At 41.3% G+C, this 25,485-nt stretch overlaps 1 protein-coding gene across 1 annotated transcript in view; it reads right to left on the reverse strand.

Moving 5' to 3' along the window:
* RPS6KA2 (ribosomal protein S6 kinase A2) overlaps positions 1–25,485 on the reverse strand; it is a 179,542-nt gene that overhangs the window by 90,846 nt on the left and 63,211 nt on the right. The window contains exons 2-3 of the mRNA XM_075499116.1: positions 15,351–15,467; positions 11,054–11,135 (exon numbers count right to left, since the gene is read on the reverse strand). Coding sequence (XP_075355231.1) covers positions 11,054–11,135; positions 15,351–15,467 — 199 coding nt within the window. The remainder of the gene's footprint in view (positions 1–11,053; positions 11,136–15,350; positions 15,468–25,485) is intronic.

Below are 25,485 nucleotides of genomic sequence, written 5' to 3' on the forward strand. Positions count from 1 at the left end.
TCGATCAGCATTGACAAAAGCTATATAGCAGTAAAATCCCATAAACCTGAAACTCCCTCTGAACGTGAAAGGCAGCTCTGACTTAACAGTGTTGATGATGACAATTGCCCACTAAATGGCAACTATGTCATAGCACAAATGAGGTCTGAAAGATGACCAGAGACACAGCGCAATTATCTGAGCAATTCAGGCTCTGCCCAAATTTACAAAAATAACCTACCGCTGCTGAGAAAATGTCAGTTAAATTACCGCACCATGGAAACCTCTCGAGTGTGTCAATTACAGTCGCGTTCAGATAGAAAACACTGTGGACAAAATAGAAAGGAAAGGCTGTCGTCGACGCTGACTGCTGGTCTCTCTTTGAACATCATCAAAACCTCCAACTTGGAGCAAATGCCACAGTCATGAGGAAGCCGTAACTGACATGTGTAACCCACATGAAGAGTACAAAAACACAGAGAATAATTTTGTTTCCGTTGAAACAAACCCCAGATGATAGTCTCCCACACTGTGCCATCTAACTTTTACGGAGAGCCAGCTGAGTGCTAGCACACCTCCAGCAGCAGTTGGGAGCCGAACACCTGGCCAGCTGTTTGGTGAAGGTTTACAAGCGATCCAGCTGCAATGCTGTGAGGCAAACCGTCGCCAGTGCAACTGACCCCCTACCCTCCGCCGTCACTCTGACTTAAAATGGCATCAAGTGGCAGTGCTGACCTCTCTGTTAATCTGTCCTTGTGCTTGAAAGGAAATAACATTTTTCTGTTGCATTACAGGAACCAGTAAAAGCAGTGAGATGCAACTCCCAGGGGATACTTACAAATTTGGTTTCCAACCAACTATAAATGCACTGCAGTTGCAGGCAGCTGAAATTGGTTAAATGGCAATTATGTTGGATGCTCCAACTGGTGCAACTTATTCAGTGAACAGAACAAACAAATGCTTTTCATATAGATAATGGATTTGTACCACAGCCAAAGACTCGCAGAGTCCATCAGGGAGGCTAAAAATCCCAGTGGTATTTAGCTATTGTGTTTCCAGTTTAGCTTTCTACTACAGCTACAAATTTATGCAAAAGTACAGTTGATTCATAGCTCTGATTATTTCAAATAGTCAACGCATTATACAGAAGAGACATTTCCTAACAATTTCTTTTTTTGGATTCTTTAGCCATTAAATTCCATAAAGCAGCAGATTGCACTGAAGTGGGGAGGAGCATTAATAACATCTCCATTAATATCTGACTATTACTTTTCATAAGGACATTGAGCACTGTGAAGAGGAGGCTGGCATAATTAGGTTAATGTTACAGACATGGAGATTGAGAAGAGGAGCAGCAGTAATAGCAGCTGGTTTACGTTCATGCAGCAGGCTGGCGGCAGAGATGCGAGCAGAGCCAAAGTCTTGTAACTCCTAAACTGAAGTACCAGCTCCTATACCAAACACAGCCTGCTATGAAAGATCAGACTACATGACATAAATTCAAAGGAGATGAAGACTAAAAGCATTTGAGCCTGTATTTGCCAAAAGGCTAATTTTTCTCTTCCTGTAATTCATGCAGCCTTGTGGTACCAACAGCAAGCTCTTGGACATCAGGCAGGACTAAAAGGCTGCCAGTGGTTCATTCACGTGCTGTGCAGCTGACTCAATGGGTTGCCAGCAATAGCTTTTCTTTTTCAGCAGTAAGTTTCTTAAAATCAGAAGCATTACAAGCAAACAGAAAGCTTAAAAAGCTCCTTAAAGACAGCGCAAGATAAACAAGACATGAAATCCGAGCCCCAAGACCAAGCCAAAAGAAAACCAGAAAAGCAGACTTTCACATGAAGATTCCCATTCGGCCTACAGGACACCAGCCAGAGAGGCAAAAGAAGGGCAGCAGGCAAGATAAAACAGTGACCAGTGTTACGTTAACACTGGTAAGGCCAGATTGGCCTGGGTACATCCTGCCCACTGACGTTCTGCTTAATTCTGAAGCTAAACACATGAGAGAAGGGGAATGGAGGTTGACAGCTGCAGGCAACCATGACAAACTCAAAACACCCTCCAGAAGTGCTGCTGTCTCGAGCAGCAATGCAAAGAAAAGCCGTATTACAAATCCTTCTACCCGAGGGCTGGCTTTTCCTAGGAACTTGCTCTGAATGGGACTCCCCAAAGGAACAAACATTTAATACCTCAACGATATGACCACTCTGCTGTCTTTGCAGCAGGACATTTTTATCTGTTTAATTAAAAAAAACTGAATTTTCAACAATCTACTTGGTAGGGCAGGGGCATTGCTACTACTGTAGTAACGCAGCATTCACAGGGCACCTGAGGTCTGGAGCATACAGCCAGAGCAGATGACACTTTGTTTGTCACCTCCGACTTACCTACCACAAGCAAAACTAAATCTTCTTCTAACTCAGACATCTAGAATAAATGAGCCCTGAGGAAGGAAAGGAAGATGAAAGATTCTCAGCCTACAGAAGATGGAGGCTAAACACGGTAACAGTCTTCAAGATGTGGAAGAAAACTGCAGAGAGGAAACTGTTCTTGGTGGAGAGGATGTGAACTAATGGCCTCAGCTGTGGCAAGGCAGATACAGGACAGATGTTAGGAAGCACTTCGTAATAGTAGGGATAGAGACAGTCTAAGTACGAGTTAGGCAAACATCTGTCAGGAATGACAAAGGCACAGCTGTGCCACCCTAGGTCAGAGGTGGGCTGTGGGACTTCTTCAGGGGCTTTCCAGCTGATGCTTTAGTAGCAGTGCAAGGCAGGGGGTGCTCTCCCAGAGTCCAACACCGGTGGGTTTACTTGGCTCAAGACCTGGGCAGGGACATGACTTAGGCTCCCAAAGCAGAACCACTGAGCCCCTGCGGTTGTCCCGGAGATCGGCCAGTCCTCGCTCCCAGGTACTTGGCCCAGGCAGAGCACTGCGCACAGCCAGCGGTGCCTGTCTCGCTCCAGACTCGGTCATTCAGCTGGAGCTTCACATCACTCTTCATAGACCTGTTCCAATTAAACTAAGCTGTGCTTTTCTCTCCTCTCTCTGTGCTTTCCAGCTATTGCTGGTGAGCGGTGTGAGGGCTGACAAAAGGCCATTGCACCTCCCAGTCCTTTCCTGGTAAAACTGGGTTTTCTACAGATAAAATGAAGTTGCACCACATTTGTCAAACCAGATAAACATTTCACTCGCGGCTTCAGGACAACTGTCTGTGTAGTCTCTCAATTCCTGAAACTATACCAAAAGCAACTAACAGCAATCTGCTACTTGACAATAAAAAGTATCAAAAGTGGTCTTTTCCTTAAAGCGACAACCAATTTGGGAATAACTGCAAATAGCTGTCATTAGATAGACAGTGCAATGAATACGACAAAAGGAATAATCCAGGGGAAAGCAAGCAGTAGTGAAAGCCCTTGATCAAGTCTACTATGGGGACTTTGAAGAATGAGTTTGGGTCTGAAAGCCTTTTACTGATGGCCCCTACAGGAGCTGCAGTTTCAAGTGTGTCCATTGCTACTTACTCACTGTGTCAAGCACAGCAGGATCAATTGAAACTTTAAAGAGATAGATGGCAAATTGACTGAAAATTACAAGGGGATTTGGAAAATTGCTTTTTACTATAAAAAATGAAATGGGTATGATGGACTACTCATTCTTGAAAAAAACCAGCCACCATTCCTTGACTGGCTGGTATAGCTGGGGGACACATTCAAATGCAACCTGCCAGAGCTGCTGCTTTTTTAGAAACTTTAAATAAGTCATTCTTTCCATATTTCACTGACAGAAGAGTGTGACTCAACAAACGTTTAGAACAAACTTGTATAATTTGATTACAGGTGAAGAACATATCCTTTCTGCCAAAGAAATCAGCAGACTTTTCAGTGCTCTCTTCTTCTAACTTCAGATTTGAATCTCCTTTGTGCTCTCTAGGGAATCATCATATGAAAACCTGAATAACGCAACACTTTCAGCTGCTGCTAATGGGGCCCATGGAACTACTCAAGGATTAGAAGCTAAGGGCGTGGGCACGTTAACTTAGCGAAAAGACGGAAAAAATTAAGACAGCTCTGTACAATACCTAGTGAAAAATGGAAACACTGGTGCACTCAATGTCTTCATAGCAACATCTGAAACTTTAACTTAAACCTATGACTACACTAGCAAGCAGTGTGGTGCAGCCAGCAGTCTATGGAAAGTAACAGTGGGTGCTGGGACCTGAGGTGCCCCCCGCACTATACGCATTCTGGGGGGTTGATGTCACCCTTTGGTCCCATGGCCTGAATGCCCACGAGAGGCTGGAAGTCATTGAGTGTGCTCCTGGTTTAGTGTCATCAGGAGGGAACCCAGCTTGTGTGCTCTGAAACTGCTATGCCTGGCAAACCAAGGCACAGCAAATAGGGATGACTCAAAGAATTGCTTCAAAAGCCCATTTCGAGCCAAAGCACCAATGCTGTTGGATGCTAGGACTCCCATCACAGTTTCTGCTACACCACTGAACTTCTCATGGAGAAAGGTGGGGTTTGCTTGTGAGTCCTGTCCTGTGCTCTCTTTGGGGAGAATAAAACCATGCTATTTCAGACAGCAACATACTACAGAAGTTGTGTTCCAAATGAACATACAACAATGCTATATTTTGAGCTATATAGTGATATATATCACTATATAGTAATATCAAAATATAGTGAGCTATATTTTGATATTACTGTAATAGCAGAGCTGTACTGGAAGCAAATGTGTGGACAGGAAAGGACTGGGCAATATTGCTGCATTTATCCACAGCGTGTATGACAAGTGCAGAAGTGTGTGCTCCTATGCAAATCAGCCTGGCTGAATGACAGGGAGAAAGATAGGGAGATTGATTACAATTTTTACCAGTATTTAGGCAAAGACTTAACAATTCTGTCCTCCTTAGGAAAATCGGAAGAACTTGCCATCTAGCAACCTGAACAATGCTTTTAACCAGGTGACCCTATACAGAACTCAATAGTCAAAATTTTCATGACGAGAAGCTGAATTTTCTCTGGCACTTAGGAAAAGCTCCATGAGGAACAACAGCTTTTTGTGTAAAAACAAACTAGCCAAAATGCTTCCTTGCTACAAAGCAGAGAGCATTTTTAATATCCAGAGTTCATTTCTTAAATGTCTTAACAGTGGGAATTTTTGCCTGATAACAGGATCTTCATGATGCACTTAGCATTGTGAAGAGGCTATAATTTAATCAGGACTTCATACCATGAGAAGTCCCACATGTCTTGAATAGAAACAGATAATAAAATCTTTAAGTGATGCATGCTCAGTTTATATTTATAGGCAAAAGTTTTCCCTTCTCATCCAAACACTGCACAGAATCACTAAAGAGTATTAAGTATCTAACCCAGAAGCTACAATCTCAATGAACACAAGTCAATGCTCTTTAGCAAACGTTATGAAAGTAAACGTCCAGCAATGCTCTTTGCCATTTCTGACCTGTCCAGTTTGCTGTAAGCAGTCTCCCCACTCTTAGGGACATGGTATAGTGGTGGTCTTGGTAGTGTTAGGTTTATGGTTGGACTCGATGATCTTAAAGGTCTTTTCCAACCTATACGATTCTGTGATTCTGTGAAAACCCGGGGCAGGTGGGGGAAGTGATGCAACCGCTCACCACCTGCTGACCGATGCCCAGCCTGTCCCCGAGCAGCAATCGCTGCCCCCTGGCCAACTCCCCCCCAGTTTCTATACCAAGCATGGCGCCATATGGTATGGAATAGCCCTTTGGCCAGTTGGGGTCAGCTGTCCTGGCTGTGCCCCCTGCCAGCTTCTTGTGCACCTGGCAGAGCATGGGAAGCTGAAAAGTCTTTGGCTAGTGTAAGCATTACTTAGCAACAACTAAAACATCAGCGTGTTATCAACGTTATTCTCATGCTAAATCCAAAACACAGCACTACATCAGCTACTAGGAAGAAAATTAACTCTATCCCAGCCGAAACCAGGACAAGCATGTAGCCTTTCCTCTGAACAGCAGGGCAAGGGGACTTCTGCTGCGGGGTCTGGACTCTGAGGAAACTGGATGTGTTGTCAGGATTTCCCTGGTGAATTGTTTAGAAGAGGGTAATAAGAGGCCCAGGAGGATATTAAAAAGATTGAAGAACACTTCAAGAAAAGGTAACAAACCAAAAACTATGGGCTGAACCTGGGTGAATAACAGGGCCTCTCACCAAGCACAGGGGCCAAAAGGAATAGGACAAGACACCTTGAAAACCTGGGCACCAAAGAACTATGTTTATCTGAGGTGAAGGGTCCTTCCAAGTCCTGCCTTATAAGGTTAAATTGTCCTTAGATTTTTGTTTTGTTGGATTTCTGTACCCTTCAGACCTGAGGGAAACCACTGGAGTTCAATGTCTTAGATCTAAGTACCACAGTCATCGCCGGGAAACTGAATCGCATACAGGGGAAAACTGAAGCTGCTGCTTCAGCTGGTGTTCAAACTGGAAAGCCACTACTACAATTTTATCAATGGTTTAGATGGAAATCACCGTCCAGCTGGTGACATCTAAGTTAGTTGTTCAGTTTATAATTAATTATAATGAATATCATCAATCTACCATCCCCAAGAACACCACAAGCTCTCTGTGAGTCAGTAAAGCTGCTCTCACCACTTACTGCATCTATAACCATCACACGCACTCAGCACAACTGTAAACCCATAAACCTACTGGCTTAGACTGAGGGGATCATAAACTGCAAAGCGCTTCAGAGCTTTTGACAAAACAGATTATCATTTCTAAACCCCACAAGCAGAAACAGGTAGACTCTCTCAGTTCTCAGGGTCAAATAGCTTCCCGTGCTGAGATTTACACAGCCCATTACCACCAAGATGGGCAGATGCAAACTACTTCCTCGTGACCCATCACATAACCTTCGCTAGGTCATCACTGTAATAGTTATGAAGTTCATAAGCACTGTATCAGTGAATTATGGCTTCATGCCACTTTCTCTAAGGTTGCATGTCTCCTGGAGGGATGGGTCTTTGATTTTCAAGCTCCAGAGGTAACCCTTACATTCCAGCACAGCAACCTGTTGGGGATTTATGGGAACTTCACTGGTGTTTAATGAGGCTTACACTGTAAGCAATCTAAACAGCTCTTGTTCACGGAATCCTGAAGCACATCCTGTAAAGCTGATGGAGCCCAAGACACCTTGAGAGAAATACTGAGTGAATAAAATAATCAGCCTGCCCTTTCCTTCTGTCCCAGCTTTGCTAGTGAATACAAGGCACAAATATACACAGAATAAACAGTCCCTGTTTTCCTTCTGTTTCCTCAGTCTCATAGTACATTCAGGCTGGGCAGTCAAGAATCACTGATATATATATCTGTAAGTTCTTAAATATATAGATGAACTTTATTCTCTTGCAATTTTTTATCTAAAAATCTGATTTTCAAGGGAAAAAAAGTAGAGTGCAATGAAGACATGAAAGCAACATTTTAAGATGGTATTTAATAGTGTTATCTAATGACATTCTGAAAGGCAAAAATCTCACTCTTGGAACGTATTTAAGTGCCTAAATGTCTTTGAGCACCTGGACCCCTCAAAAAGGGTTTATATTTGCAAAGGTAGCTATTAGGGTATTGTAATTTAATAAATAGTGTTTCAAAGTCAGATGACTTAGAGTTATACATACATACACAGCCTTGAATCTGATGTATTTGCAGTCTGCCACCTAACAGACATACATTTTCAAACATTGGACAAGGTTTTCCTAAAATTAATAATCAGAATGAAACGCTTATCTAGTTTCTTCAGGAAGTTCTCTGCTTTAAAAACCAGATAGCCACAAGCTCCTGCAAAAGGAAAGGAGGCATGCAAGAAAGAAACTTGTGTGTGATCCTCTCATTTACAACCAAGAAGAGCAATGGCTTTCTCGGTTTCAATGATCCATACTGTTGTAGGTGCTTATTCAGATATACTCTACATTTAATATAAAACTTCATGAGGTAAAGATTGATTTCATTTTCACAAATGTTTGTGTGTACAGCATGTGCCTCTGCAAACTTTTACGATCTAAACCGGAATATTTTGGAGTCTAATTCTCCCTTCACAGCAGGGGTGATTCTGCTGTCTAGCAGATCTTTTTCAAGCTTAAATCTACAAATGTAATCGATCTACAAAGCCTCTTTTGTACCAAACAACTTTTTTGAGCTGTAAATGCTTGAAGAGTGCTGCTGCTGGTTGCTGTACTCTTCTTATGCTACCCTTTGCTGTTGGTGACCTTGGGATCCCGCTAACAAGGGACAACTACCCTGGAAAGAGGCAGGAGGCAGCAGACTCGCTGGCGGAAGCACCGTTTTGTGCTTCTGCTTCTTCCTAAATATTACCAGCCAGCCATGGCCAGGGTCAGGCTCCTGGGATAGGAAACCCTTCGGCAGGACCCACTATGGTTGTTCTTTGGAGCAAGGTACAAAGCTAGTTTTAACCCATCGCTCCTGAAGGCATTTAACTTCCTCACATTTTTATTTATCCGGGTTTTAATTCTTCAGACTGATACAGAAAAGAAAAAACCAGTTTTGCTACCCCCTCCTCTTTTCTTTTCTTTCTCATTTCTCCATTTTATGTGTTTTGAAAATTTGTTTTGCTAAAGAAAATTACTTCTATGATATTTAGGACCATGTGGCCATGTCAATAGCACCAAGAGCTTTGACTTTCCTGCTCCATGCTGTACTGTGCAGTACAGGTTAGGAAGCAAAATCATTCAGAAATTTGTCTCGTAGCATGCCTTTTGCCAGTAAATACTGAATGCAGTGCTAACAAGTACTTACAGCTTTGCTCCCGTTACTTGACATGGTAATAAATACTTCACACTGGAGTGACTTCCAGCCTTTATAAGTGTAGATAGGCAGCAAAAATTCAGCACTCTCACTTAAAAGGTGAAATTAAGCTGTCAGAAATATTCTCTCTGTGCCAAAAGTTACATGGAAGCTCAGTGACAGCAGTCCTCATTGTGGCTCTTCAGTCTTGCCCCGTGCCAATGGGGTTTTGCCTTCATTTTTGTACTTCGAGTTTAATAGCCGTCGAGCTTAACTTATTTGTAGAAACTAGCGTGGACAAATTAGTTCCTACCGATGTGCTAGTTATCTTGAGATTAATGGGAAATCCAGAGCTACCAGTCAGAGGGGTACGTAGTCTGAATGGGAGAGAAATGCAATCCAGCAAAACCACAAAGCAGCCTCAACTTTTGGATCTTGTGACCCACGCTTGAGAAAAAAATAAATAGCCTGTTGCAACCGCCAAGGGAGGAGAGAAGCAGTGGTTCTGTGGAATAACAAACTGAGGAACTGTAAACACAGAGGTGCCTGTTCTTGACAGAACAGAAATTTGATAGAACACTTTTGCAAGTTTAAAATCACCAGCTGAATTTTGAGATTTCCTAAAACACTGCCATAATACAGATTTTTTTCTCCCAGTAGAATCCAACATTACAGATTTAGCTATCAAATATTAAGTAACAATCGTGTTTGGGGATGCAGAAGAAACCTTCCCGCTATTCAAAGCTCTTTCTGCTCAACACACCTCAGAGTTATACAGAAAAAGAGGAAATACCCGATTTTCACCTTGGGTGAAAAGTTCTGGGTTGTCAAAAGAAACAGAAATAAGTCTCTGGTACGTGTTGACATCAGAGAGGTCACACAGTCCTTCTTCAGATGCCGTGCCCAGGAGGAGATGGCTTTCCCCAGTGGGGAAGGCTCGGAGAGTTGAGTTCAGCTCAGTTTGGGCACTTCACAGTCCTGCTCTTGGTTGAGGTCAGAGAATCACTCTATTATACGTATTGCGTACACAGGCCTGACCTTTTACTTGTTATGTATTATGCCCAGTACTATTTAAGTGGTTATTTACACCATGCTGTCCTGCAAGAATAAACTTTCCCATCTACATTCCAAACAAAAAGATCAGCACGCCAGCATCGCTTCAAACTAGCGTTTCTTTGAAAAGGCTTTCTTAGGGAAAAGGGCTGTGTAAATACCTGGTTTGCCACTTCCCCATTTTGACTAGTAGTCAGAAGAGGTGCTTTGTCTGCCTGCCACTACCTGCTGTAACTCTACCTTGCAATTACCCATAGCTTCATTCTTCCTTTGGTTCCCCAAATTGAGGCATGCTAAAGCTATTTGGATTTTTAAGTCATCAGAACTATCTCAGAATGATCTCTCTTCACATTAGGATAGAAACTTAGGCACTATACTGCATTGTGAAAGACCACATTGTCCAAGAAAGAGCGAAAGAGCTGCTCTGGGCAAAATGAACACTGTCCACCTTATCTGCAAAAAGCATCAGGCTTTTGAGGGGAAAAACCAGAGAACAGTGCTATGTCAGGGAAACCAGAAAATGACTGGATCTTCCTAACTCTGCAGAGGAACAAACAGCAAGGACTTCAGCTGAGACTGAACTTACTTTGCTTTTCAGTCCTGTGCTTTACTAGAAATTTCTTTTTGGTCTGAGTGAAGCTGTAGCAGTCAATGGCCCCAGGAGAGGGTGACCAGCTTCAAATGTCAGTCATTTGGCACCAGCCTACTGGAGACCACGTGCTGACTGGTCCTGAGCTAGGAAGCAGCATGATCTCAACAACCTCAGAATGACTCATCACACTTGAAAATTCATGCTCCCATGAATTTTCAGGCATATAGTGAGAAGTACCAGCCGGAAGGCCTTTCTGCCCAGTAGGAGTCATGCTTTACTTCAGCAATATCCTTATTTAAAAATATTTCAGTTTATTTCAGCAACAGACAGATACTACCACTGTGATACAAATTAATATATACCCAACAGAAGTCCTATAAATAACACCAAGAAAGTGAAGAAAGCATGCTGCTAGAAAACTCCAAAGCCCTGTTTTCCTGTTCTCACACTGTATATAGGTAACATTTTTTGTGTATGCTTTTTTAGAACATTCACTACAGTGAGGCAGAATTTTGGAGGGTGGCAGAAACGTATTTGTGTACTCTTATATACTGTAAGACAGCAGCAATGCAAAAGATGACATGGTAAGTAAATGACAAAGTAGCACAGAAATAGAAACTGCAGCCACTGTCCCAATCCTTACCTTTCAGAGTTGCTTTCTTAAGTACCTTCATGGCATAAAGCTGACCCGCATCAGATCCTTTGATCTTCCTCACTAGAAATACCTGTAAAAAGCAGACGTCTTATGTAGGTGAGTACTGAACTTCCAGTTACAAGGGTTGCTGCATTTGGTAGAGGAATACGTTCAGTAATAATGATGAAAATGAAAAAGGAAACTATTAGCTGAAAGTACTTCGTGTCTATTTCACCTGCAATTGGTTGAGCTAGCTCTGGAAAACTTAATTCTTAAGCCTTTACTCCCTCACAAAGAAAATACGTTGAACATTATTGATTAACTTACACATTCAATTAAAGATGGGTGAATAGTCATAATCAGTGTGTGCACATCTCTTCATATTCTGACCAGTTTTACATGAGAAAAAGTTCTGTCTCATTTGTGCTTAGGAATGTGCAGTGTCTTAAAATTATTGCCATCAATTAAATTAAGGAGAAAAAACAATTTGGTTTGCTTTATGCTGTGAGCCATGGATGGTGACTAGGCTAAGCTGTAACTGAAGCAAAAAGTTCATACAGCTGAAAATCTGGTTGTGCATACTTAACAAAAAGTAGGACTATTTTGATTAACAAATAGGTTGTTATAATAAAGACAGTTTTCCCTGTTATAGTTACCTATGTTACATCTTCTGACAATGTAAATTTGCCATTGAAATAAAATAAAATTGTAGCTAAAATTCTGACCTTTTTGGTTTTCCTCCATGCAACTATTTCTTATCTGTCCCTGAGTGCATCTGAACACTGAAGGAGTAATGAACCAAAAAATCAGTAATTTAGTTTGGTCTTTGTAAGACTTCCAGTGTTTTAATAATTGGAAATAAAATAAAGAAATCTTTTAGCTGGATTCCTAGGACTCACTCTGTCTGCTGAGGTCAGAAACACCAGACAACAGTGTCTGTCTTTTATTTCAGCACTTCTGTTACTGGACAGAAGCCGGAAGTAACGCCAAGTACAAACAGAAATATAAAGTCACATACATAGCATATACTTGTCATGATAGAAATTATCAAAGGCTAGGTGAAATTACATAACTAATGAATGTCCAGTTGGGTTACAAAAATCTGTGGCAATTATTTTATTCCTTGCCTGTTCAGGAACCATGCAGCTTTCTTAACAGCCTCCACCCAAAACATAAAAAGCCAAAAAAAGAACTGAGGAAGTCTGTTTCTAGCACATTATTTGCAAGTTGAAAGACTCTTCCTCCTGCAAAAAATCATATCTGTAAACAGATTATGATTTTCTGAAACACCCTTTGTGGAAAGTTTTGTGGGGAGAGAGAACAACTTTTAACAACCAGCTAGAGAAGCTGGGAAAAAAAAAGGCTAAATTCTCTCTGAACACCTTAACCAGGGTTCTTACATCTGTACAGCATCACAGCTACAGTACTTCTACAATACAATCTGATAAGGTTTTGGTGAGACTTTCCTTCTCAAGATGTTTCCTGTGCATATGAGATATGCACAGTTCCTCAGCTGAGCTGCCCTAACTAGCTGAGCTTGGGCATATGTTGCTTGTTCCTATCTCCTGTTTCCTAGCTCAACGAACATACAGATACCTCCGGTGCTCACAACTGTAGGAACAAATGATGAAATCTGGATGCAACAGGAACACATAAGACTTTCTGAAGTGTTTTTCATTAACATTCAGGGTAAATTAAGCTCAGCTGTTCCAGCATTAACAGGAAGTCAATTCATTTAGAAGTTCAGCTAGACAGAGAAATGGTGGGATATTTTTCTATTCGGCCCAAGCAAAAGATTTAATTTTTGCATTATACTGAAAGGGAGGAGAAAGTCTAAACAGTAGATGTTTGCCCAAACAGTAGATTTTCAGCTGTATTATTATTCTGTAAAAATGGTTATGGAATCTTTATCCAAAAAACAAAATCCCAAACCCTTAAGATAATGATTTTAAGCTGTACTGCACGTAAAACAGCACAGCATGCTGCATCTGCAAAAATATTAGGCTACAGTTGTAGAAATATCTTATCTACCACGTAATCTTGCAAAGCTTGTAATACCCATATTGCTGTAATAAGCAAATTATCAATTTCTGTTACTAGTCACGAGACAGCTGTTCCCTGTAGCACAGGATAGGGCACTTGCCTGCATTCCATCCAAAACAGATGAGTCAAGAACACTGTGTGCTATTTCAGAGGACATCAAAATAATCGTCAAACCGAAAAGGAAACAGAACAAATGAACATGCATTGTATTGCAAAATGATGTCGTCCTTCTGATTGTTCTTAAAGTCACATTGTTCTTGAAACCACCAAGCGGCCCTGGAGTGCTGACTTGACTGGTTCTATTAGCTATACCATACTAGTCTGCCAGAATAGCACAGGCAAGTGGCTGAGCATGACTTTCAATTTTCTAGTTTGATATGCATACAAACCCCGCAGGTTATTAATACCTGAACTAGCAAAACTCCCTTAGCTGGAGCAAGGGGTGTATCACCCAAATCCCAACCTAGAAAGCTAAGCAAGCGCTGTGACCTTCCAGAGTGGTGAGAGCACTCCCTCTGACACCAAAGGCACCTTCTCTAATCCTGAAAGAAGTTATTTAGGCCTCAGGTAAACAACTTGAAAACCAACCAGTTTGCATCCCCAGAGACTTATGGATTTGAACCATTAGCCAAATACCAAGGTGATGAAAATTTAGGTGGTTGGGGACTGCATAAGAAACACAGAGCAGACACAGCTCCCCTGTGTCTTTGCTGCTCCAGGGAGTTTACTGACCTGTTTCACATAAGATACAGAAACTGATTTGTAACACACACAGCTCCAAATAGGTATGATGTCCACACTCACACTGTGATCCCCCAGTGAATTGGGTGGAGCATGTCCCAGAAATCAGATCTCCTTTTGGGAAGCGGTGGCAGGGACTAGGCATTTTGCTTATAAAATGCCTAGAGCTAGAAGGCCAACTCGGACAGTTAATAATGAAATCCATCAGTACAATCTAAGATAGCCAGTGAACCATTTCTAAAGTCTTTACCTGCCTGTATTTGAAAACTGGCCATTCTGCCTCTGTTACTTTTGCAAAAGAGATTTGCTTCTCTTGTTCTTCTCCGTCTTGTCTTGAGTCATACAGTAAATCTAATTTTGAGTTGTTTGACTTTTCACATTTCTTTAATATTTAAAACTCAAATATCATTACTGTGCTCTCAAGAAATTCTCTAGATTAAAACTTGGTAGTGAACGCAAAGTTTCCTGGTATCTCTCATCTCAGGGAGCTTCTAACAGTCTTGCTTATCAATATAATTCTGGGATAGTCAGGAAGTTGATAAATACTGTCAATATTCTTTCAGGAATAAAACTAAAGGCTCTGATTCATCGTCAGGGTGCTCAGCTTTGTACTGGGTACCTCAGTGACTTTTAGGTATAAGTCAGTTCTTCAAGTTAGCCAGAATGATCCACCATTGAACTGAAGGATGGGAAATATTTTTTTAAAACTCCACAAAATAATTAAGGACTTCCATGCCTGGTTTAAATTAGGCTCACTGTTCCACAGGTTTCAAAGTCTTATTTATTTAAACCATGGAAAGAGTTTAAGACTGAATTAACTCCTCCCTCTTTCCTCTCCATCTTTCCTTCCTGTTCTCATTTCCAGCTGACACATCCTGCTGAAAAAGGATTGTCTCTGGGATTAAGAAAAGCCTTGGATTTAAGATAAAAACGTTGTTTCCCCACAAATTAGCTTATGGTCATACAGGTAGGATTTTTTTCCCCTATGCTCTCACCACAATGATTGCTCTCTTCAGCAATCCTGGGGTTTAACTCCAGGATCCTCTCAGCAAAGCATATGGGCCTCTGAGTGTGAGCTAAAGAGCAGTCTGGGACTTTGAAATGTGCTTGAGATCCCACTTGCCCTCAGTGGGAATTGGGCAGCTACCTTCTTTAGGCCTTTGACTGTTCCTATTTACATCCTCCAACTAAGCAGCAGTGGCATACTCACCTCCCTGGTGGGTAGGTCAGAAAGAGAGAGGAGGGGTCTAATTTTAAAAACAGTGATGCTTACTAAGGCTCACTTGTGCTCATTAGTCCAGGTCCAGAGCCACAAGCACTGTTTCCTAAATTGTTTTGTATACGGGAATCCAGCTAAAAGACAAAAGCGTTATTAAAATGAAGATAGAAGGGGTTTGGGCTTGCTTACCTGCCTTTACGATATAATTTATACAGGGGCAATGGTATCAGTGTAGATGAACTCAGAGAAAGGACATGACATTTTCTATGTTGCTCTAGGTGATTAGATGGCATTAAAAATTACCTTTCCATATGAACCTTGTCCTAATACTTTCAGCAGCTCAAACTGAGAAGGATCTGCTTTTTCAAAACCTTCCTTCACATGATGACTGATGTCTATTTCCTTCACGATACCTTCTTCCTGCAAAGGAAACAACAAAAACCAAAATACCCAAATCAGAGCTGTTATCCTAAGGAAACATATTGTTTATTAAAATCTCATCTTCTGAGATGCTACAATCATGTATGAAATTTTGAAAATAGAAACAAATGTTTGTCCAAATATTCCACGTGCCTGTTACTGGCTGGGGAGGGTAGTGTCAGGACATCCAGGCCTGCTGCTTCTGTTTATTGAGCCTCAAGATATGACTAGTTAAAGATAGAATATGCAAGCTGAAACACAGAAATACACTGCAGAGCTCGGTGTGCCCATCACAGACCTTGCTGGCAGAGTGGCATATACTCAAATCTGTACTATAGGGGCTCCAGCACACTTCCCTCCGCATACTTTCTCATTCTCCCTCAAAGCATCATTTAAATTCATCTTAAAGAGCTCCCTTAGTCTTAAGCAGCAATTCTTCTTATCACTAGACAATAAGGAAAAGGCATTGCTAAAAGTGGCTCTCCCTATTTACCTTGAAGAATGGAAAGTTACTACCGGTAACCTTCTAAACAGAAAACAAATTAATGATTTAGATGTGAAAATGGGGTGGTGGTGGAAGGAAGAATGACACACGCTTCATTGCTTGCACAAATTAGCTTTAAACACTTTGGATTTTCCAGGTTCTTTTGTTAAAATATTTCCATTGCACATTGTTCAAAGACACCAGTTGAACTAGGACTTTTATCTCACAAGCGGTGACATATGGCATTTGGTTCAGTTGTTTGTTTGATGTTATTATGGCATGTTCCTCTAAAAAGAGAGTGACTGGGTCATGTGAGACCCAGAGGGACTATGTAGAGTTTGCAGCAACCCAGAAAGTCATTGGGCTGAAAAGAAACCTGGAAGAAAGGACCTGCTCTTCAAGGACATAGTGGTGAGGGAAGATAACATTTGCACGCCTTTTTATTTCTGTAGTGTTTTGTACACCTAAATTTTAGCTTTTTTTCTAGTCAAACTACTTGTTCTAACTTCTCTACAACTAAAATGTGGATTTTGAGTACAAAACCTTTTTGTTTCATATCCCAGGACTAATGGAATTGCTTACTGAGGAATAGGTTTGAATATTTTTGCACCCAACAGAAATAATTGGAATCTCATAAGCATTATTTTTTAAATGGAACTTTGCTGCGATTATCTTTTTTCCCCAAGAAAATATCTTGATAAAACCTAGAAGTATAATATTTGTTTCCCATTCTTAAAAATGAATGTGAGGAGAATAGGAATAATGTTCTAAAATGAAAATGCATTCACAAAAACATTTGGCCAAACCACATTCATTTACTAACCAAGAATAAATCTGATTCCCTTGTCCTCCAGAAAAATTGCTATCACTTTCTACCAGCTGTAATTCATCCAATGCGTGGCTAGCATTACCCAGACTGCTCTCTATCTGTAGCTCCCTCCTCTTCCCTACCCTGCCTCTTCACACTCATGTACTTTAGAACAGGGACTATATCATCTTCTTCATTTGGAAAGCTTCCTCTACTTTGTGCGTGCTACCAGAATCACGGAAAATGATCATCATCTGACAGCAACTCATTTTTCTGATCCTAATTCCTCTAGTTTAACGTTTGCCTGAAAGGAAATGCTTGAAACCAACAACCAGTTTTCACAGAGAGATTTAAGGGTTTTCTAAGCACATAACTGCCAGGATCTCTCCTCTTGTTTTTCTGGCTTTAATTGCTGTGGGAGACAGAGTATCTTTTTGATATTAAAAACATTCATTTTTTCAATTTTTTCTACGTGACAGAAACAATAGTAAACTGATACAAATTCGATACGCTGCATTAGCTGTTTCCTAAGGAAACCAGGAATAACCTACGTGCTGTTATCAAAGGCTCCACCAAGTTCTGAAGTGATGACCTTTCATACTGAGGGACATGCATCTTTATGTAAACTGCCTGCAGCTGAGAGACTTGCACACTGCTCAGAACATTATTTCGAGCTTAGCCCACCCTGCCACACTACAGCTTAGGTGGAGTATCTGGACTGCAGGGCCCACAACCCATCCTATTCAGCACTTACTTACTAAGACTAAAAATGACTCCCCTTGGAGTCAGACCCCTTCCCTGAATCACCCCTTACTCTCTACACCAGACCTCGTGTGCTTGGCGGTTTGCTCTCCACTGAGCACAGGCAGAGTTTGGGAGGATTGGCTTCTGCGAGCCAGTCTCCGCGTGTGGATGCCCCCCGACAACTACCGTATGATGAAAATATTGCACGATGTTTTCTCAAGTCAGTGCAGCTTGAGGGCACCCAGTCACCATTTCGCAATTTTGCCCATCTCTGTTTTGCACAGAAGCACAGCACAGCAAGGACCATCCATTGGAACCAGGTGAAGCAGGAGGCAGATCCAAATTTTGCAATATATTCGGGAGGCAAAGCTCTGAAAAAAGAAACTAACCCCAATTTTATGTACAGCAGGTATCTTCCTCAGATTTACTTCCCCTTCGAGCTGACACCTCGATCTCAAAAACTGTGGATGAGATCTACCACCTTAAGGGAACAGCAAAACCCTTTCTAATTCAGTTAGATTGTATTTCAGCCTGAACCATGGAGTCATTTCAGCTATACTCACAAGTTTAGATGATGAGTGAGTTTCAACTTATCCATTCATATTAGTCATCAAAGTCACAGGCCTACAACCCTAAGCATATTTCTCATTGTGTTATTAAATTTAATATAACCTCTTTAGGTTCACGAAATGTGTTCAGTTACAGGAATATATTGGAAGTATTAAAGTGATGATAATTCAGCTTGCTGGAAGAATGCTTAAAAAATTCTAGCATTCCCGGAGAACAGCATAATTAATTCATAACTTGCAATAAAAACAACACTTTAATTACCTGCATCTTTAATTAAAATCTCAGAAAAAGATTATTTAAAAAGAATAGGACCTAGGAGTGTTTATCAGAGAAGCACAGGTCTTAAAGATGGAAAAAACCTGTTTAGATTATATGACTTCATAGAAATATAAAAACATTGGTTAGAAGGGGCTTCTGGGGGTCATCTAGCCCAACACTCCTGCCCAAAATATCATCGACACTTGATCAGGCCAGCTGTTTTTTGCCCACTGTGGTTCTCAGTGTCTCAAACAATGAAGCTTGAGCCACTTCCTACGAAAGATTATTCTCTTCCGATTTGCCTAGCTCAGAAATGCCCCCAGCCATGCCGAGCTGCCTGCTCCACAGGTCCTTAGGAGGAAGCAGGATATTTTTCTAGGAAGGTAGGATTTCCTGTGGATTTCCTGTCAGCTCCTCACTAGAAAGGGGCAGCAAAGCAGCACTGAAGAAAAGCATGCCAGACAGCTTTTTTTTCCACTGATCGTCACTACAGTGGCGTTACTTGTGAGCTGTCCAAGAGGTAGAGAGTATTTTAGCTGGTATGACAAATCCACTTCCCACTGGAGCAAAAAGCCGAATTGTCAGTACTTGAGACTGAAAATGGACACAGCCCCTTAAAGGAAATATACGCTGACGCGTTTGCACACATGCAGCCATTTCCCTTGCATGTATTTCTATACTCTTATTACTTATTTTACTGCATGAATTCTGGAATGACTTCTGTTTGTTTGCTTTATATTACTAGAAAAAAAAAAAAAACAACCAAAAAACCAAAAAAAACCCAAACCAAAACACAACCCAACAGTTTTACAGTTCCCTTTTAATATTCTTACTTGGGATTTTCCCCTATCATTTATGTCTGTTGAAGTCTCCCTATATTAAACTAATATGGAATGTGGCATAATTTTTCTCAGGTACTGATGATCAGAGTGAAACCCAAACTATCAGAGCACAAGCATTGTGGGCAGATCTCCCAACTATTTTTGCTCGGAGTTGCATCTTAGGGACTTCTCTAACATGGATTTTTTTTCACTGGTCCAGCAAGTGCAGCATATTTGCATCAGAAATTTGTATAACAACAATAAAACTGAGGCAAGGGATTCACAACAGAGATGAAGCCTGCACGCTGAAGAAGCTGTTTTGATGGAGAGGATTTCACTCTGGAAAAAACCATGAGCCAACTTCCAAAATGGTTTTGATCAGTGAAGTTGGTGGAGTCAAAAATGAATGTTCCACAGTTTGGTCTTGCAACAGCTGTGCACAGCAGCCCAGGCTCTTGCTCCCTGCTGACTTGTCCCGACACTGCATTAGCAGGAATGCTTGACTTGATGAAGCTTAATCTTTTGTAAACTTCTCTAAATATTTATGTTTGCACAAAAAGCATCATCCTGTGACAAAAGTGAGATGCATGTTCTTGGCAGCGTGAAGAAACCACATACTCGAACAGCACAGACTAGGGGAGGGAGGGCAATGAACTGGAATACATGATGAAAGAGGAATGGAGAGTGCTTCTCTGTGCTAATAACAGAAAGACCTGTTCAGGGCCTGATGCTATATTGCATTATTCACTTAAAGGCTTTCCCCCAAGTCCCCCAAGTTGGCAGAAGTTGTGGACACAGAAGTAACCCAGTATTTGAATGGAAAGGCCATTTTCCTCTCCTTTCCTTCGGAACATAGGAGAACGGAGCCTCTGTTCTTGCCCTGTGACTGTGGATGGCACAGACATCTGGTTTGGTGCTTCCCAGAGGCAGCTGCTCCCTGTAGTACTGATCTCAGCTCACTTCCAAGATTTCCTCATGCAGATCTTGGAGAAAGAGATGCACTAATGCTCGGTGGCTGCCAGAGAACAACCGCAGACAACTCTTCCAGCTGCAACAATACTTCCTGACTCACTCTCACGTGGCTGAGTAGGATTGGGAAGCATAGGGGTATAGACCTAGGAATGGGGTACAAGAAGTCATGCAAAAGGGCAGGCCTTCCCGGAGAGCAGCTCTTTTCTCTTCTGCTCCACAGCCTCTCAGCAAACATTGTGGAAGGAATGCTTCCTAGAAAACTGAGAGGTTTAACCCCTTTTGGAGCCTTGTCTGGCTGTTCCCCAAGAGGTTTCTGAAGGAGCAGAGCTAAGGTCATCCTCAAACCCAGAGACCACCTTAATTATGCCCAGTGTATTTCAACCACGTGCAAACTTTTCCTCACCAAGACTTGCTGAAACGGTCTGAAACATCTGGAGAGGGGGTCATTCCAGAATCAACTGCTTTTAGCAACAGACAATTTTATGCAACCATATCACATGGGAAAAAGTTATGGTGCTAATGTAAGATGATTATTGTTTTGCAAAATCAGTGAGACAGGATTCTTATTTTTATTCCTTGCCTGGCTATATCCCACTAGCACAGGATCAAGACTGCCATGCACGTATGGCCTTGAGGAAGGGTAAGCTTCATTTTCCAGTAAAAATATGTGCAGTTTTGCTGTGCAAGTTCTCCAGTCTTCAGACATGTTGGGCTTTCATGCTTTAGGGATTGAGGTCAATGAAGAAATAAATGAAAATGTGGCAAGAGGAAAAAAGAAATAATTGCAACTCTAAAGAGACTTTATGGTTTGAGAGAATCGTTATTGATCTATAGCATATGCTCAAAATCCAGACTTTATTTTGTTACCAGTCTTGCCATTTGGCAGGTTACCACCTAATATAAACCCAAATCACAACTATTTAACTTTCAAGTATCACAAGCAACACAACATTCCAAAATAATACTGTTCATTAGGAAAGCATGTTTAAAACTCTAATATGGGAATAGTTAGGACAGGATATGTCTGATAGAGATGAGGCCAGGTTTCCACCTCTGTTTCACAGGTTCTAATCTGGTTCAATCCATAGGAGAGTAATTTTTGTCAAGACATAATAGGCTATTCAAATGCTGCCTAGTGCAGGAAATGAATTGCTGGCCTGTGTTCAGTTCTTTGAGGACAAGTATCCACATTTAAAAAAAAAACGTATAGGAGCATTTTCATTAGCCTCTTCCCAAGCTAGTCTCCAGCAGCTGGAGTGAAATTTGAAAAAGAAATCTTTCATTTTAAATGGTTTGTAATCCAAGTTCTGGCTTCTGTTGTGGTCTGGATAGATGTAAACTGAGCAATAATACGGTAACTGGGTCTGGTTGTTTTGTCCTCTACTGTCAAATTAACATTTGCTTTAGCAACAATGGATTGGACTTATTGAGCCCTTCAGAGAAGTATGTGGAACTCACAGTGAATTCACTGCACATTGTGCCAGGTCCATATTTGGCCTTTAAGCATAAAGTCACCTACCATCTCAAAAGGTCATATAGAGTTAAATAATACACAATAATTTTTAGAGAGGTTGGGATTTCTTTCCCAGACCTTTCAACAAATGTGAACAGAAAGTGTTATCTTGCATATGGAATTCCACCAAGCAGGTCAAAACCTAGTGGAAAACAAAAACCTTAGAGCAATTTCTGTGGAGTGCAACACCATCAGTCCCTGTTAAATCCAGCAGACCTTTTTCCAAAGAGAAAACCTATTACACTCTCTTTAGCAACCCTCTCCAGCTCTAACTTTTTATACTACATTTTTTTCTTTCTTCTCCCTAATGCATGCCTCTACAGTTGAGGTTCAGCTGAAATCAAACAAACTAAATGTGGAGAAAGGAATCACAGAGAGCAAAAGCAGCGGATACAATCTACTAGATAAATTGGTGAAGCTGTGAGTTGGAGGTTTGAGTATTTGGGAGATTTGGGTTAAGTCTTTTGTGCTACCAGATTTCCTATGTATCTTTGATAAATCACTTAGGGTTGGACTCAGCTAAACAAGTTTCTAGTACAGGAGACAATGTTTTGATCTAATCGTCTAGCCTTACTTTGCAGTCAATAGAGAGAAGCAGGCACTTCGTAATTAAAAGAGATCAGATAAAGCTACATCCTAAAAGTGCGTGTTTTTCTCTCCTGACTATGAAGAAAGCCTAAGACAACTTGCTGGGATGGGGGCTTCTGCAGTTACATGAGATGAATTCATGTTTACTGTAAAATTTTGAAAAACTCTATTTAATAGAGTAGCATTGTGGCCAGATTTTTAATAGCATTATGAGAGATGTGTTTGCAGATACATGCCCTAGGAATTTTAACAGAACTTCTATTGAAAGTAAATATTGTTCAAAAGAACTTAGATACTTGAAACATCCAGGCACTTAAAAAATACTCTAAGGTGTTTGGAGTAATCTAGGTATTAGGATTTTGCAGCTCTGGTAAATCAGGCATTATTTCTACTTCCTCCCCAACCTGAAAAATAGGGATAGTTGCTTTTTATTATCTTGTGGGAGTACTGTGATAATTAGCACAGAACAAAATGTGAAATTATCTCATACTGCAGTAATGGATAGACAAACCATCTGAAATGTATCTAGCAATACATAATTCGGGTGGCCTAGAATCAGATTCTCCTTTAGCTCAGACTGAGACATCCTGGTCTTGAAGGTTGGTGCTCTTTATCTGATGACTATAGCATCTTTACAGACTCAGTTCCTGACTAGGACAAATATATATAACACAATGGCTATGAAGATGCATGAGGAGAACCATCTTCCTATTCAGAGTGCAGATATACATGAAGTAGGAGGAGACACTATTTCTTGATCTAATTTCTAACTCTGGACTCAAACCATTAGCCAGGGTAACTCTAATTTTTGTGTTAATTCTGGTGCAAACTGCAAAGGTTTATGTGCAGTGGTGAGTAGAAAGAGCTCATAAAAAACCCTACTGAAGCAAGGGGTTAAAAAAAGCAGAACAAAAGCAGAACCATCTGGTCACAAAAAAATACAAACAGTTGGCCAGCCTTACTCATACAGCAGCGCTCTACAAATACTCAAATACATTTGTGAACTTTAACAGAAACAGTCTCAAAATGAGTCACACCATTAAAGGACAAAGAACTCAGCTATATAGCTCTAAGCTACAATAAATAAGAGCAGGAACATTTTCATCAACATCCTACTTGGCATGGTTTACAGGTGTGCCTTTGGTCTTTGCGTCTCAGAAGAGTTGCAGGGTCCACTACTGATTGTTTCTGCTGGTGAACAGGCAAAAGAAGAACACTTGCTGCTCATTCAGCAAGGAACTAACTGCAAGTAACTCTGGATCCAGTGCCTAGAAGAAACTGTTGTTACTCCTATAAGGATAAGTATTCTTGTTTCCTTAGGATGATGCTATGCCAACCACTAAACAGGGTTATGAAGACTACATGCAATAGTAGAGGACAGTATACATCACCACATTTAAAAAAAAAAAAAAAATATCACTTTATAGAGAAGGCTTTCATTTTTTACCCTCCACTACAGCTCAAGTCCTACTCCCAGGTCATCTGGTCTGAACCACTCGTAAACTCTCTGTGAGGGGCTTGGGTGGCTCCCACTGGAGACCCTCCCAGGGGTGTCACCACCTCCCACCACTGCAGCCTGCTCACCAGAGCGGCCTGACAGCTGCTGCAGTGTGCCAGCCCTCACGGGGAAGCCCTGATGACAGTCCTAATGTGATGGCAACCCATCACTCAGGCACTTCTGTTACAGGGTACAGATAGCCCCCATATGCCTCTGTGTCCCAGCTTTCCATCTGTAAAGTGCAAGTGAGGCTGTCTTCCTTTTTCATGGGGTTGCTGGAGTATAAGGGCACTGGAAAGACTATGAAATGCTCAGATACTATGATATTAGGCTCAGATAAGAAGGAAGGCAGACAAAAAGGTCTATCTGTTCAGGATACTATTCAAGAAATATAAATACTTACTAAAGGGCTCCAGTTCCCTTATTGCTGTACTCAGCTGCTTCACAGACTAGGAAAAAAAGTGCCTGATGTTTTACTAGTACATTTGAGTGTGAAATAAAAACTCCAGCTGCACTAGGAAGATAAACTGCATAAGCAAAACATATTTGCAGCCATTTCCTCACTGTTTCTCAAGTGATCCAAATAAAACACTGCTCACCATAGCAGGGTGAAAGGCACCGCAGCACAGTAAGTAGAAAATACTGTAACAAAGCCCTGGTACATTTGCATGTTGATTTTAAAGAACTGAATCGTCTTTAATATGCATATTAAAGGAAAAATACCAGGTTTCATCTCGAAAGGTGAGGCAGAGTGGACAAAAGGCTGTAATAAGAGATAATCACATTACCGAAGTGTTGGATTAGTCAGTTTAGGAAAAATACCAGTCTGCTGTTTACAAATCACTTGTAGGGTTTGGTAATTATCATTTTCTCTCCGAGAGGAATACTAGCCTGCTAGCACATTTTGTGTCCTCCCATTAATTAAATTAAGCATCAGCTAAGGGTTCAAGCAGCTTGTACTTCACAAACTGGAATACTGTTGCTATTATGTTATGAAAAAACGTGTTGTAATGGGGTTCGTTATCTCAGTGGCATTTTACAGGCAGAGTATTAATAGGGAAATGGACTAATGTGAGGTCCTTACGGAATCAGGGCAAATACAAATGAGTTTTAATGCTACTGTTCACAGCTTGGAGCGTCAGTGAAGGCACTGAAGGAGAGAGGGTGATGGAGCTGAATCAGGCAGAGAGAAGATGGCAAAAGGGAAATTCTACAGAGAAAACGTGACAAGATTTAGCAACAACACGGACAGAGGAATAAGACGTGGAGGGCAGAGAGGAAAGGGGGTATCAAAAAGGACACCGGACTTACAGGACAAAGGCAACTTGTGGTTTGTGCCTATGCCAATAGAGAAGTAAATTGAGAAAAGACTAGGAGAAAATTGTTTTGACTTTGCAAACTACCATAACTGTAATATTACACAACTTGAAATGCAACTTCTACCCCTTTTATGCAGCAGCTTAATCCCATTTAAATACCTAGCCATCTACCTGGGCTGAGGAGAGAGAGTGCAGGCATGCATGTACATACTGGAGCGATCCAACGGGGAAGCTGGTAAGCAGCCCTGGTACGCCCAGAACTGCTCCCAGAAGAAAGGGCGAGAGCACGATGGGGATCAGGCTTTGCTGCAGAGCTAGCTAAACGCCCTGGGGTCCAGCCTTACCCAGTAACTCAACTGGGCTGCCAAAACACAAGTGGATGCTGTGGATCCAGGCTCTGCTTTAATTCTTTAACTTACACAAAAACTGCACAGATAAAATTA

The sequence above is a fragment of the Mycteria americana genome, chromosome 3, assembly GCF_035582795.1.
Source record: "Mycteria americana isolate JAX WOST 10 ecotype Jacksonville Zoo and Gardens chromosome 3, USCA_MyAme_1.0, whole genome shotgun sequence".
NCBI lineage: Eukaryota > Metazoa > Chordata > Aves > Ciconiiformes > Ciconiidae > Mycteria > Mycteria americana.